This window comes from Microtus ochrogaster, chromosome 21, assembly GCF_000317375.1.
Source record: "Microtus ochrogaster isolate Prairie Vole_2 chromosome 21, MicOch1.0, whole genome shotgun sequence".
NCBI lineage: Eukaryota > Metazoa > Chordata > Mammalia > Rodentia > Cricetidae > Microtus > Microtus ochrogaster.
The window spans coordinates 10,500,272-10,513,110 of NC_022022.1; the positions used below are offsets into that span (position 1 = coordinate 10,500,272).

A 12,839-nucleotide genomic window follows, 5' to 3' on the forward strand; every position below is an offset into this window, starting at 1 on the left:
GCCTGGTGCGCCTTCTCCCAGTTCTTGCCTATTAAGGTAAGAGTCCTCTAGGAACGCAGCGACGGGAAGGAGGGTACCCAGCAGCGGCCTCCGCGCTTGGAGGACTCTGATTAACCGCAGCCCTGGATCCTCTGCCTGACGCCTCGCCACTGGGTCTACAGGTTTCAGGTCCTACTTAGCTTTACCACCTGAAGTCACCTTCTTATGTTTTCATAGCCACCGAGAATAATTTCAACCATGACCGCGGGCCTCAAAGGTGTCTGGGCACCCGGCACTGACTAAATGGACCCCGCTTCACGGGTGGGAGCTGCTCTAGCACAGATGCTCGGATAGCTACAGGAGTCCGCGCCCTTCGGCTCTGAGAAAGGTGGTGCCACCTCCGGGAGGCCGGAGCGGGTGCGCGGGACCCGGATCTCCACCCTAGGACTCCCCATCCCAGGCCAACTGGACGCGCGCGTCCCGGGTCCCGCCCGCAAGCCACGCCCACAGGTCACGCCCCTCCCAACCCGCCCCGCCCCTCCCGCCGGCGCCCGCCGCTCCCGGGGCTCGGCGCGGGCCTGGGGAATCGGGAGCCCGCTGCCGGGGTCGCAGTATGGGGCGCTTTCGCGGGGGTCTGCGGTGCATCAAGTATCTGCTGCTCGGCTTCAACCTGCTGTTCTGGGTGAGACCCGAACCGGCGGGCCAGCTAGGGGGCCGGGGTCCCCAGGGAGGTGACCGCAATAGAGTTGGGCCCTGGGGGAAGGCAGGGTGTTCCAGAGGCGCTAAGGAGACAAAGAGGGAGGGGACGGATGGAGGGGGAAAGGGCAGAGAGAAGCTTGAGCCACCAGAGCCAGTGAGAAGACACGGTGCCGTGCTTCCCCGAGAGGAGCCATCATCCTCGGTGGCATCGCCAGGCGGGTGGCGCCAGGTGCGGGGACCCAGCGGGCCCCTTCATCCCGAGGGCTGGGGCCCTGGTGGCAGGCGCTTCCTGAAGCCCGCTAGGCACACACACCCCCTTCGCGCGCTGCCTGCTCGGGGTGGGGGTGGGGGAGCCCGGCTGCCCGGTCTGGGTACCGGGAGGGAAATCCCTACCCTGCGGCTGCCTGGGGTGGCGCCCCATCCCAAGAGTGTGCGGACACACCGCCTGGCTCTGGTGGTTTGTTGGGAAAATACGGACAGTAGCAAAAATTAAGGGAGTGGGGGATGATCGTCCTTTTCTTGGGCATGGGGGGGGGGGTGGTACTGCTGGATACAGTGATGGGTGCTGTTCTATGAGGGGCTGGAGAATGGAGGGGCTTGGGAAGGGCAGCAGCATCCCCCAGGCTCCCTGCCTACAACCAGTACTCCTGAAATGAGCTCATTCAACTTTGCAGGGTGGCGTAGACCTGGCAACATTCCCCAGTTAGAGATGCAGAGAGACAGACAGAGAAAGGGTCCTGGCCCCAGTCTCCCGTGTTAGCAGGGCATGGTTAGGGGTGGACCATCCCTGGAATACTCTCTCCCAGGCCCTGGAGAACCGTCAGAGGTCCTTTCTGCACAGTCCCTACTGGCCTTCCCTTAATAGAACGCTAGCCAGTGTAGCTGCTCAGATAGACCCTGAGGGGAGCCGCGAGTCTTGTTTTGGGGGAAGTGGGTAACAGCAGGAGCAGCGATGCTTTGAAATTACTGGGCTGGAAGCAATGGTGATCCCCTGTGCTCTGAGGAGGTTGTCAGGACAATAAGTAATTATTGAAAGGTGGGCTCCAACCCATTAGCCTGGGTGACACCAGCAGCTCCAAGCTCTTCAGAGACCACGTGGTCAAGACCAACATGGGTCAGCAGTGGACAGTTTGGAGGAGGTACCTGGGGGCTTCGCCTGAATTTTAAAAATACACATAGCTTTTGTACACCTGGGCATTTGCATATGTCACACTCCAGGAAGAAGTATTTTCGAGTACTCTTGTGTTGTATTTTTTTTTAGAAGTCTGGCTTAATTTCAAAACCTGTTAATTATAGAGACCGTGCCACGCTGACACCCTTCCTTCTCACTGGTACAGATTCGGAGCTCCGTGTGAGCCCAGGAGCGAAATCTCAGGCTAGGTTTAATGCTCACTTGTGCCAGCTTCCCCAGATGTATGGAGCATTTGCAGTGGGTCAGGGACAGTGCTAGGCACCCTACATCTGTCTTTGCACCCCTTTCTCGCTACAGTGCTCGTGTGCAAGCGGCTCACCCCCATTTTAAGATGTGAAGACACAGAGACTCAAATAGGTCACACAGCTACTGAATGGCAAAGACAGAACTCTGAAGCTGCCTTCCCCCTCTTAACTGTGGGGGATCCCGTTAAAGCAGCAGTCCCCAGAGTGTGGCTCCTGGGTCAACAGCATCGGTGTCCCCTTGGAACTTTTCAGAAATGGACATTCTCACCTCAAGCCAGACTTACTAAATCAGACACTGTGGCGAGGTGGGGAAGCAGGGCCCAGCAAGCTATCCTAAAAGACCACCCAGGTAACCCTACCCCCACAGACACGGTTCAGAACCACTGTAAACAGTTGCTAGATAGATGGTGTCTATTAGCTTAAAGCACTGTTCTCAGGGATGCTACTTGAGCTGAGCTGATGAGAGCGGTGTATGCTGGCCAAGAACAAAGTGAGGCAGAGCGTGACCAAGTGGCACGTTTCCCACCACTGGCCATAAAAACATCAAGGAAGAGGAGCAAGAGTCCAGTGAGGTCTGAGAGTCTGTCAGAGGTTAGAGGTGGCTCTTCCTGTATGTGATCTAAGTACAGAGTTCAGAGAAGGGACCCCAGTATCAGTGATAAACCTAAAAACTTCTCCGGGGAGACATTGTCTTTCAACCCCTGAAGAGCTGGGAGGATGGGGGTGGGCCAAGGCAAGCCACCAGCTGAGGCACAGAACAAAGAATTTGAGACCACTGAGTGACAAATTCGTGGGGCCTGAGCGCAGAGATCCAAAGCATCCCACGCTTAGACAGAAGGGGTGTGCCTGAGCAAGCTAGTCCCACTTCCAGGATGAGTTTGCTCATCTGTACAATCGGAGGGACAGAGCTGTGGCAGAAATGTGTGAAGTCCCTGATCCCACCTTCCTATGGCAGTCCTATAGAGAGGGGCTTAAAGTGTTTTCTTATTTTTATTCCTAACTGCCTAGCACACAGGAAGCATCCAATAAATAGTAACTGTCTTCCTCCTGACACCTTACCGTTGGCAAATTCTATGTATGTGTGCCAAGTGCTGGCATGTGACTGCTTTGGTGGGTCACTATACATTACCCTTTTAACTCATACTTGGGTATTCTCCCCACAAAGTTTTCTACTCCCTGAGAACAGAGAACTCTTTTCCCTGTTGTTTTCAGGGCCATTCCCCTCAGCACCCAGAATGGTGCCCAGCACATAGGAGGCGCTAATTCTCTATAGAGTGAATTAATGAAGCTTCAGATTAGACACCTGGATGTGGATGGCCTTCTTGACTTTTAGATGTCAATCGGCAACTTTATCGGAGAGCTGGCCTCTCTCTCTGCCTGTTTGCTGTGTAGATGTCAAACTTTGCTCTCACAAACTGGGTCCAGGAGAGAGTTAGGAGGGCCCAGCGGCTCCTAGGGAGAGGCCAGGCCGTGAGTGAGCAGCAGGTGCAGGAAGCCTTCTTGGTAAAGTGAAAGGGGCCACAATGAAACAGCTAACAACGTGGGGAAGTCGATTGTGCGGGATAAATTATTCACACACCTGACTTCCTGTCACTAAGGGAACCTGATTCCACAGAAGCTCTGCCCTGGCTTCTAAAGTTTCTTTCTTGACTGTGGAGCTTTCCCTGGAAGGAAAACTTCAGCTGTGACTTGAGCATCTCCACCCACCTTTCGAGGGATGGGGTCCCCGCTTCCCTTCCCCCTCTCCGGTGACAATGCTTCCTGTCCTGCTGGAAGCTGACCTCCAGGAGGCAGGCAGGGAAGCAGTAGAATGTGCTTTGTGGTCTGGGATTCACAGATCCCTTTGGAGCCTCATCCAGGCAGCTGACTTGACGTTCCCCTCAGCTGTGTTTCTAGACTACTAAACATTCAGCCAGGCCTTTCAGAACCAGCACAAAGCTCCCTGGTCCAGGGAACTCAGCTGCACTCACACTGAGTGATGGATGCTTTAAAACCCAAAGTTAAAGCCCTGGCCCAACTACATTAACTTCTGATCTGACCGTTGGTGTCTGCCCTGCCTTTATCAGGTCTAACTTTAGGGGCTACAGTCACAGCGCTGGGTACAGCCCTGGCAGTGCTGAAATCACCTTTGTTTGTTCTTCCCCTCTGTTGCATAGCAATATAAATAAAACATTACAACCCACCCGGCCACATATGCTGGTTTGAAGAAAAGCCTAGGCACTGTTTATTCCTTGGTTTATTGTTGTCTGCTCAGCGTTTTCCTATCATTGTGCTGCTCTGGGCTGTTCAGGGTTGTGTCCAACAGGAAGCAAGGCTGTTCCTGGCTTAAACTCACATGCCATATATGGCGAGTGGGAAGGTGGCGTCCCTTCTTCCTCACCATGACTGATGCAACTTTGGGTTTTCACTTAGTGATGCCCGCTAGATACTTCTGAAAAGACTGTCTCTTTTGCTGGAGTCGGGGAGGGAGGGTGAAAGTTGTTTGACTCCGGCAAGCTTATAGCTCCTGCTCCCTCCCACACATTTCAAACAGCAAGTGCAGAGCAGCCCCTTGTTAGACAGGATGGTGGAGGGGGTGGAGAAAGAGAGACTTTAGAGTCTCCCAGACAGCCTGCTGTCTGTCCATAAAAGTGGGAAGACAGGAGCAGTGGTCAGCATTCCCTACTGTGCACCAGAGGGACCGAGGGAGGCTGGAAGAAGCTGAGAGTGCACAGCATGATCAGTCTGGACAGGCCAGAGCTAGAGTTCTAGCAACGTGGTAGATCTTAGGCAGTGTGTGCAGTATGGAGATTCAAATCCAGAAAGCCTGAAAAATGGATTCTGGTACCACATGGCCAAAGTTTATTCCTGGCTCTATAGGTCTCACTGCCTTGGGGGCTGGGTTCAGTTGTTTGGCCTCTTTGAGCCTTGTAAAATGAGCACAGTAAAGTAATAATCAAGTCACCCTGTGATCTCCGAGCAGACAAGACAAGCTAATAATCCCAGCCCTCGGAAGGCAGAGGCAGGTGGATCTCTGGGAGTTCAATGCCGGTTTAGTCTACAGAGTGAGTTTCAGAACAACCAGAGTTACACAGTGAGATGAGACCGTGTCTCACGGGAAGAAAAAGAGCAAGTTAATATATGTAAAGTCCTGCGTGGATCTGTTAGCGATGGTGGAATTCATACAGTAGAGCACAGGTAGCACAACAGTGCCTGTGATCCAGGGGGCTCCTCGAGGAAAGAGGAGGAAGTATGCAAGTGCCGTATCTGATGTCTTACAGCTTCTGGGAGACACGGAGTCCTCCGCCTATGATCCAGTCACTCAGCAGGCATGTGCGAGATGCCTGCCTGACACCCTGCCCTGTGACCAAGTCAAAGACTAAAACCCAACCCCGTATTATATCTTTCCCTAGCTTCCAGGTTGTCTTTGATGATAGTTCATCCCCAGTCCGATCTTCGCACCTCGGAGGCAGGGACTGTTATAAACCAGCGTCCTCTCTTCTACTCCATGGGCACCTGAGAGAGTCATGAGGGTTCTAGATAAAAGTTCCTGTGCACTTACCCCAGAGCGAAATGGCTAGGTGTCTGCCATGCTTCTGTGCTTTCAAGGAGAGGCCAAGGGAAAGAGATGGGTCCAGACTTTTGTGGTCAGTGCCACTCTTACTACAGTGTGAGTGGGAGACCTTATTCAACTCTGTATTCTGACTTAGTAGGTCTGCATCTATAACAAGTCCCCAGGTGACACTGGCATTGGGGCTCTAAAGACACTTTGAGGGCCCTTGTTTGAGATGTGGTCTCAAGAGCTCGGAGACCCTTGTTTCTGGATGGCAGGGCGACCCTTCCCCAAGGGCTTGCTTTTCGTGGTTCTTGCTTCTGGTCACCACTTCATCATTTTTGTTTTAAAGGTTCTTCTGCAGTAACACTTGGCAGTCCTGGATTGCCGCCATGCATTGCGTTCCACAGTACTATTCTAGATCACATCTCTACCCTCCAGCCCAACATCCACAGAGCCTGCACTACAGGCTCGTTGTTGAAGCTAGGGACTCTGCCCTGACCAAAGCAAGCTGTGTTAGGCTCTCTAGGAGATGAAGGAGGGTGGTCTTGAGATGAAAACATCCAGCAGGCTGGAAGCATTGTCCAGGTAAGCAGAGTTGCTCTGGCCTGCCTGTCTCACCATCCTCCACTTCCGTTGAGCAGAAAACCAGCAACACTAACTACCATGCATACGTGACCATGCATACAAAATGCTTCTACATGCATGACCTCATCCGATAATGAATTATCAGCACCCTCTATCTTCATGGTCCTTTTATTCTTAATTTTCACAATAGTGTAATTAACCCTGTTTTCAAGTATGGAAGCTGAAAGGTACGGTAGCTAGAATGCCCAAGGCTTCCTCATTCCCACCTTCTCACGTTCTTAATGTGCTGGGATGCAGAGTACAAAGTGTCAGGAAATACACTAGAGGGCTGGAAAGATGGCTCAGTGGGTAGGACCCCGCTCCAATCCCCAGAACCTTTGTAAAAAGCTGAGCATGGTGCTGGCTTGCTCCTGTCCCCCAGCACTGGAGACAGGAAGATCACTAGGACTTGCCAGCTGCTGTCCTAGCTCCAGATTCAGTGAGAGACCTTGCCTCAGGTTGAAGGGGGTGGGGATAAGACAGAAATAAATAGGCACCAGGCACACACACATGGGCATACCCGCACCAAAAGAAATGGAAAACTACTAGAATCAGGCGTGATGGCTCACACTATAGCCCCAGCATGCAGAAGGCTGAGGCAGGAGGATTATCTGGTTCAAGACCTGTTTGAGCTACATAACAAGACCCTGTCTCAACAAAAAGAAAGTTGTATCGGCATGGAAAAATACAGTGGTTATATCCAGTGCATTCCTAAAGTGTGCCAAGTGTGCCCTTTATAGTAAAAGTGGATGAAAAGAGTCGGCTAATAAATGTGAGTGTGTGTGTGCATGTGAGTGTGTGCGTGTGTGCATGTGTGAGCGCATTGTGCATGTGTGTGTGATGTGTGTGGCGTGTGTGATCATGTGTGCGTGTGTGTATGTTGTGTGTAGTGTGTATGTATGGTGTGTGTGTGTGCATGTGTGTTGTGTGTGTAGTGTGTGCATGAGAAGGCCAAGTGCCGGCACCCCCAGCTCTAAGTGTGTGGCAGACCTCGGAAGGCTCTTATTCTCCATCCCCACCCCTGTAGACAGGTGATCCCAGGGTTAGAGAAGTTAGTGTCTTATCCAGGGTCTGGACCCTCCTGCTTAGAATCCCCTAGTTCTACCTCCTCTTCATACACTATGGTTTGTGTAGGTAGATGTGCTTATTGTCCTGCCTATGGGCATCACTAGTCAGTCTGAACACTCGCAAGAGAAAATTTCTAGAAAAACAGGCATTCCTAAAGTGTGCCAAGTGTGCCCTTTATAGTAAAAGTGATGAAAAGAGTCAGCTAATAAATGTGAGTGTGTGTGTGCATGTGAGTGTGTGCGTGTGTGCATATGTGAGCGCATTGTGCATGTGTGAGCGCATTGTGCATGTGTGTGTGATGTGTGTGGCGTGTGTGATCATGTGTGCGTGTGTGTATGTTGTGTGTAGTGTGTATGTATGGTGTGTGTGTGTGCATGTGTGTTGTGTGTGTAGTGTGTGTATGATGTGTATGGCATGTGTGTGCTTGTATATGCACATGTGTATGTGTGTGTGCATGTGTGTGTGCGTGCGTGCGTGCGTGCGTGTGTGTGTGTGTGTGTGTGTGTGTGTGTGTGTAACTGAACAGGGAGGGTAAAGCCCCAAAGAGTACAGCAAGGCCGGGGAGGTAGGTTGCATAGAAGGCTGCACGATGCCTCTTCATTCTGGAATGGACTGGTCCAGGTCCTTATGAGTTCAAAGCAGATTCAAAGAAAATTAATACTAGGGGAAATGTCTAGAGAGCACCAGCCCAGGTTTTGTGCTGTCTACTCTACTCCATCCAAGGTAATTTCTTGGCAGCAAAGTGTCCCACCCTGCTCCAATCTGAATTCTGCACATAGCATTTACCTTGCGCCACTGTTTCTCACTGTAATCATGAAAAACTGGATAAAGAGCACTAATTACTGGTCCATATTTAAGCATCCTAGTTACTGAGTGATGGTCCAAAGAGTATATGCTGCTCTCGCAGAGGGCCTTTTGCTTCCCAGTACCCACACTGGGAAAGTCATGACTGCTTGTGACTCTGATCTGGCACTCTTTTCTGGCCTCCGTGGGCACCTGTACTCATGTGCATAAGGATGTGTCTCTGTAACAGAGCACACACACCAACAGACACACACCATTAAAAATAATAACATAAATCTTCAAAAAAAGGATCCTACTTATCATCCAAAGTCATCCTCTCAACCTCCTTGAAGAATGACAGGCGAGCACACAGACGCCAACTAGCGACCCCTCTCTGCTTATGTAAAGCTCAGGATGGTCGAGAAATGACATCAGTCGCTGTGGTTGCCAAGATCAGTGTTTGTGCATGCAGAGGACAAAGAGGAGACCCAGCGGGTGCTACAGGGGCAAACTCCAGAGACCTTAGCGAAGACAGCTCAGCCCTGGGTGAGAAAAGGCAGGGGAGTGGGAGTTCAACTCAAGCTGTGGCTTAGTAGATTTGAGCTTTAGTTCTGGGTCTATATGATCTTTCCCGATGAAGACATCTGCTCCCTGGCATTAGCTAGTGGCCTGGAACTTTGTTTCACTGTATAGGACCACGACGAAGTCATCACCTTCCTCCAAATTCTCACCGTTCCCTAGTCTGCTCTCCCCCCTGCCCCACTTCCTTTAACCCAAGGCATTGCATGCGTGTACTGAATAAACAGGGCACACCCCACACTGTCCGCAGACATCAACAGAAGGTCAGCACCCTCTTTGTGGGCCAGCTTCTTTCCCCAGGTTCTTCTCTTTCCCCTGAAACTCCCCCCCCCCCCGACTGCCCTTGTCAGCGGCCTCCCAGCAAGGTCAGATGACCCACTCAAGTTCACGTCATAACCAACTTCAGCAAACAGAGAGGGGTGTGCTTGTCACAAATACGCAGTCCAAGTGCTCTTTCCAGAGAACAGAACACTTCTGATCCTATCAAAGTTTGAACTGCAGCGTAGAGAATAAACACTGAGTCACCGTGAGGTACATTCATGGGGCAGCTCAGTAGGTAAAGGGGCTTGCTGCTAAGTGCCACCCTGACCTGAGATCCAGCCCTGGCTCCCACGGGGTGGGAGATGAGAGCCAGCGGGTTGCGCTCTTTCCCCCGTATGCAGTCACATACACAGCGCACATGTGGCCCTCACATACACACCTGCACACAGAGTGGATAAATAAATCACTTGAAAATATTCTCTTACCTGAAGGAAGCACAAGCTCGCACTTATGAAGGAATAAGAGGGCAGATCACAAACACTGGCATCCCGAGAGCCGCCAGCCGTTTCCAGACAGCCCTGTCACCATCTGCTGTCACAGCAGTCCTTCCTCCTGGTCCATACCTGGTCCCGATGTCAAGAGCAGGGCAACTAGGTCCTTTGGGGGTCGTTTGGTGTGGATGTCAGATGATATTCGGCCCTTGTGCTTTTTTCTGATAAAATCCTCGCTTCTGAGACAGTGCCATCTGAATCCTGGCCTTGCTTTCGCTACATAATACGGCAAAAGTCTTGGGAGCCGGTTTCCCACTTGAAGCAAATTAGTGTCCTCTTCCGAGCAAATATGCTTGTGACATCTGCCTGCCGCAAGGCTGAGGCCGCGCTCCCTTCCTGGAGGCATAATGGGGCCTCAATCGGATCAGGCATCCCAAGGGCTCATTGGGACTCCATCTAGGACGTGAATTGCCACCACAAAAGCATTTAATGGAGACTCTAGGATAGAAGCCTCAATTTCAACTTTATGTGGCTTCATCCCCAAAAAAAAGAGAGTAGCAGAAGGGCTGTGTTTGTGTGCGCAGAGCGTTCACCCTGGGAAAGCAAAGGGCTGGTTTTGTTCCTCTCACACTGAAGGGCAGCATGTGTGTCTGCGTTATTGTAGCCACATGCAGTGTGCATAGCTTGGCGAGGAAGAGGTGCATGCAGGTTTATTCTTTGTGACCATGCGTGGCTGTCAGCACACATCCCTGAAGGCTTAGGAAACCTGATAGCCCATGCTGTGGCTGGTGATGGTTTCTTTTTCTGTGGGCGGGTGTTTTACTGAGTGCCTCCAGAGCTGTATCTGAATCGCAGCCGCTGTGTTTCCCAGGTGCAGGGAGATTTAAAACTAGTACTTTACAAAGTGCCTCTTGAGCCTTTGAGAGTGGTCGTTTCCAGAGACTCCCGTCAGCCCTTGGTCCTAGCCAACACACAGAAGCAGCACCTGGCCCTGGGTTCAATCCCAACCCCAGAAAAAGAAAGAAGGAGAGGAAAAGGGGGAGCGGGTAGAGGGAGAGACAGGGAAGGCAATGGAAGAGGACGGGGAAGTGGAAGAAGAAGAAATGTGGGTTAGAGGGGACCATGGCGGCAACTATCAGTAACCCCAGCAAAAAAGGCTGGGGCAGAAGGATCGCAAGTTTGAGGCCAGTCTGAGCTACATAGTGAGACCCTGTCTCAAAACAAACCAAAACATTGAACAACCACAACCACAAAAGTCGAGAATGGGTAGTGTAGATGACAGAAATCGAGTTGGGTTGTGTACACGTGTTATGGAGGCTGAACTCTGAGGTCAGGAGCCAGCACTTCTGGCTTCCAGAGGATTGTCTTCTTGATAGCAGGCTTTCTGATATGACTTCCTATAAAGATACTGCCCCACCATGAGGGCCCACCCTCATGATTTCACCTAACTCTGATTACCAGTGCACGCATGCACATCACACTCACACACACACACATACACACACACACGTGCACTCACGCCAAAGGTCCTATCTCCAAAACCCTTCATGCGGAGGGTAGCCTTCATCATGTGGGTTTGAGGAGAACACAGACCATTCCACAGCTGACTGAGTGGTGCCTCAGCCTCCCCTCCCCCACCTCAGCTCACTCTGCAAGGCTGAGAGGAAAATGCTTAGTGTCCAGCAGCTGAGAGCTGTCCGTGCTCTCACAGAGCTCAGGCCTTTAAAGCCCAGAAATATTGAAATAGCAATAGTTATGTGAGCTATGAAACAACACACATATCTAGGCCAGGATAGGCTTCCCCAAGGAAGTGACCTGAGAGCTGAGAGAAAGGGGGAGTCGGCCTGCTGTGGGCAGTGCAGAAGAACACTCTGGCCCATGAAGCAGGCAAAGCAGATGCCCCCAAGTGAGAAAAGACAGGGCGCCTGACTCGGGCATTGTTTCCCACCCGGGTATAAGCACGCATGCTTGGCTAGAACTCTCCGGGGATGCTTTTGGCCCAGAAAGGATCCTCTCTGCTGTGTTCCATCTGCAGAGAGTTGAATGGCAGCACACATTTGCTCCTTGCTGTGAAAGTGGTTTGTATCCAGGAGGGGAAAGCCGGGCATTCTGGAAGACCAGTGCACGGACTCAAGTCTTCACTCTGCATCTCAGAACTACCTCCCTCCCCGCAGCTGGATGGACCTCTCTTGTTCGCAACTCATAACTGAGAAAAAAAAAAGGAAAGAAAGTGTCCTCAAGATGGGGCATTTCATCAGCAATGCCTGAAAGGGGAACCAAGTACAGGAAAATAGAACCGAGTGCCCAAGTGGCCTGTGCGAGCGCCCTGTGTGCGCGGCCCTGTGCGTGCTAGTGGGAGACCCCGTGTGAATGAGCGGCCCTGCCTCAAGCTGAACGGCTTGTATTTTGCAGACAGTTGTTATCTGGTAGAAACTCTCTGTTCATCTGTTTTGCTTCGAAAACAGTTTAAACCTGGTCTTCCATCCTTTTTGTCGCTGAGTTTTAGTCCATGTCTTCTCTAAAGACATCTTAGCAGTTTCCTGTGTCCTGCATGCTCTCTAGATCAGGGGTAGTGTTGAAATAACTTGTCCATGACAATATCCGTGGTTCTCCTATTTAGTGGCGGGTTCTGTGGCCCTGTCTATCCTTTGCACTGTGTTCTAGCCCCCATTTTCCCCTTCTACTTTGTGCACGCTTGTGCAGTAGGCTCCCTTGGCTCCCCGAGCCTCCCCCCTCTTATAACATTTTCTTTCTTCCTTCTTTTTGATGGTCTTGTTCCTAGTTAAGATAAAATCTCACCTCTGGCTGGTCTAGAACTCAGCATGTAGACCAGACTGGCCTCTGACTCACATGTGCTGAAATCAAACTGTATGCCATCACCTCTGGCTCTTTTAACTTTTTTGTTGCTGTTTTTAGAACAAGGTTTGGCCATGTAGCCCAGGCTGGCTTAGTATGGCCATGTAGTCCAGGCTGGCCTAGTATTTGCAATGTATCCCGGCTGGCTAGCACTTAGTTACATAACCCAATCTGGTTACATAACTCCCAGTAATCCTCCCGCTTTAGCCTCCTAGATCCTGGAATTACAGGTACACACTATCACACCCAGCTTTCTTGCTGCATTTCTGGAATGCCATGTATACAGCTAGCCCACAAGAAAAGAATGACTACAATGCTTTCTCAGTGCACACCTAGTTGTCCGGTCTGGGATAGGCTGGCCTTGAATAGATTCTCAACCAGTGGCTTCTCTGCGGGACCTGGAAAATTCCAGAAGTGCTCATTGGTCCTTCCCTCTGAATCCTTGCTGCCGAGATCCTCATGGATGCTCCTCTAAGGTTTTTGTTTGTTGGCTTTTGGGTTTAGTGGGGGTTTTTTTGTTTTTTTTT

The 12,839-nt window shown here is 51.3% G+C and overlaps 1 protein-coding gene across 1 annotated transcript in view; it reads left to right on the forward strand.

Annotated features, from left to right (window-relative positions):
• The first annotated feature begins 525 nt into the window (after positions 1 to 525).
• Tspan2 (tetraspanin 2) overlaps positions 526 to 12,839 on the forward strand; it is a 40,010-nt gene continuing 27,696 nt past the window's right edge. Inside the window, exon 1 of the mRNA XM_005357116.3 lies at positions 526 to 661. Coding sequence (XP_005357173.1) covers positions 593 to 661 — 69 coding nt within the window. The 5' untranslated portion in view covers positions 526 to 592. The remainder of the gene's footprint in view (positions 662 to 12,839) is intronic.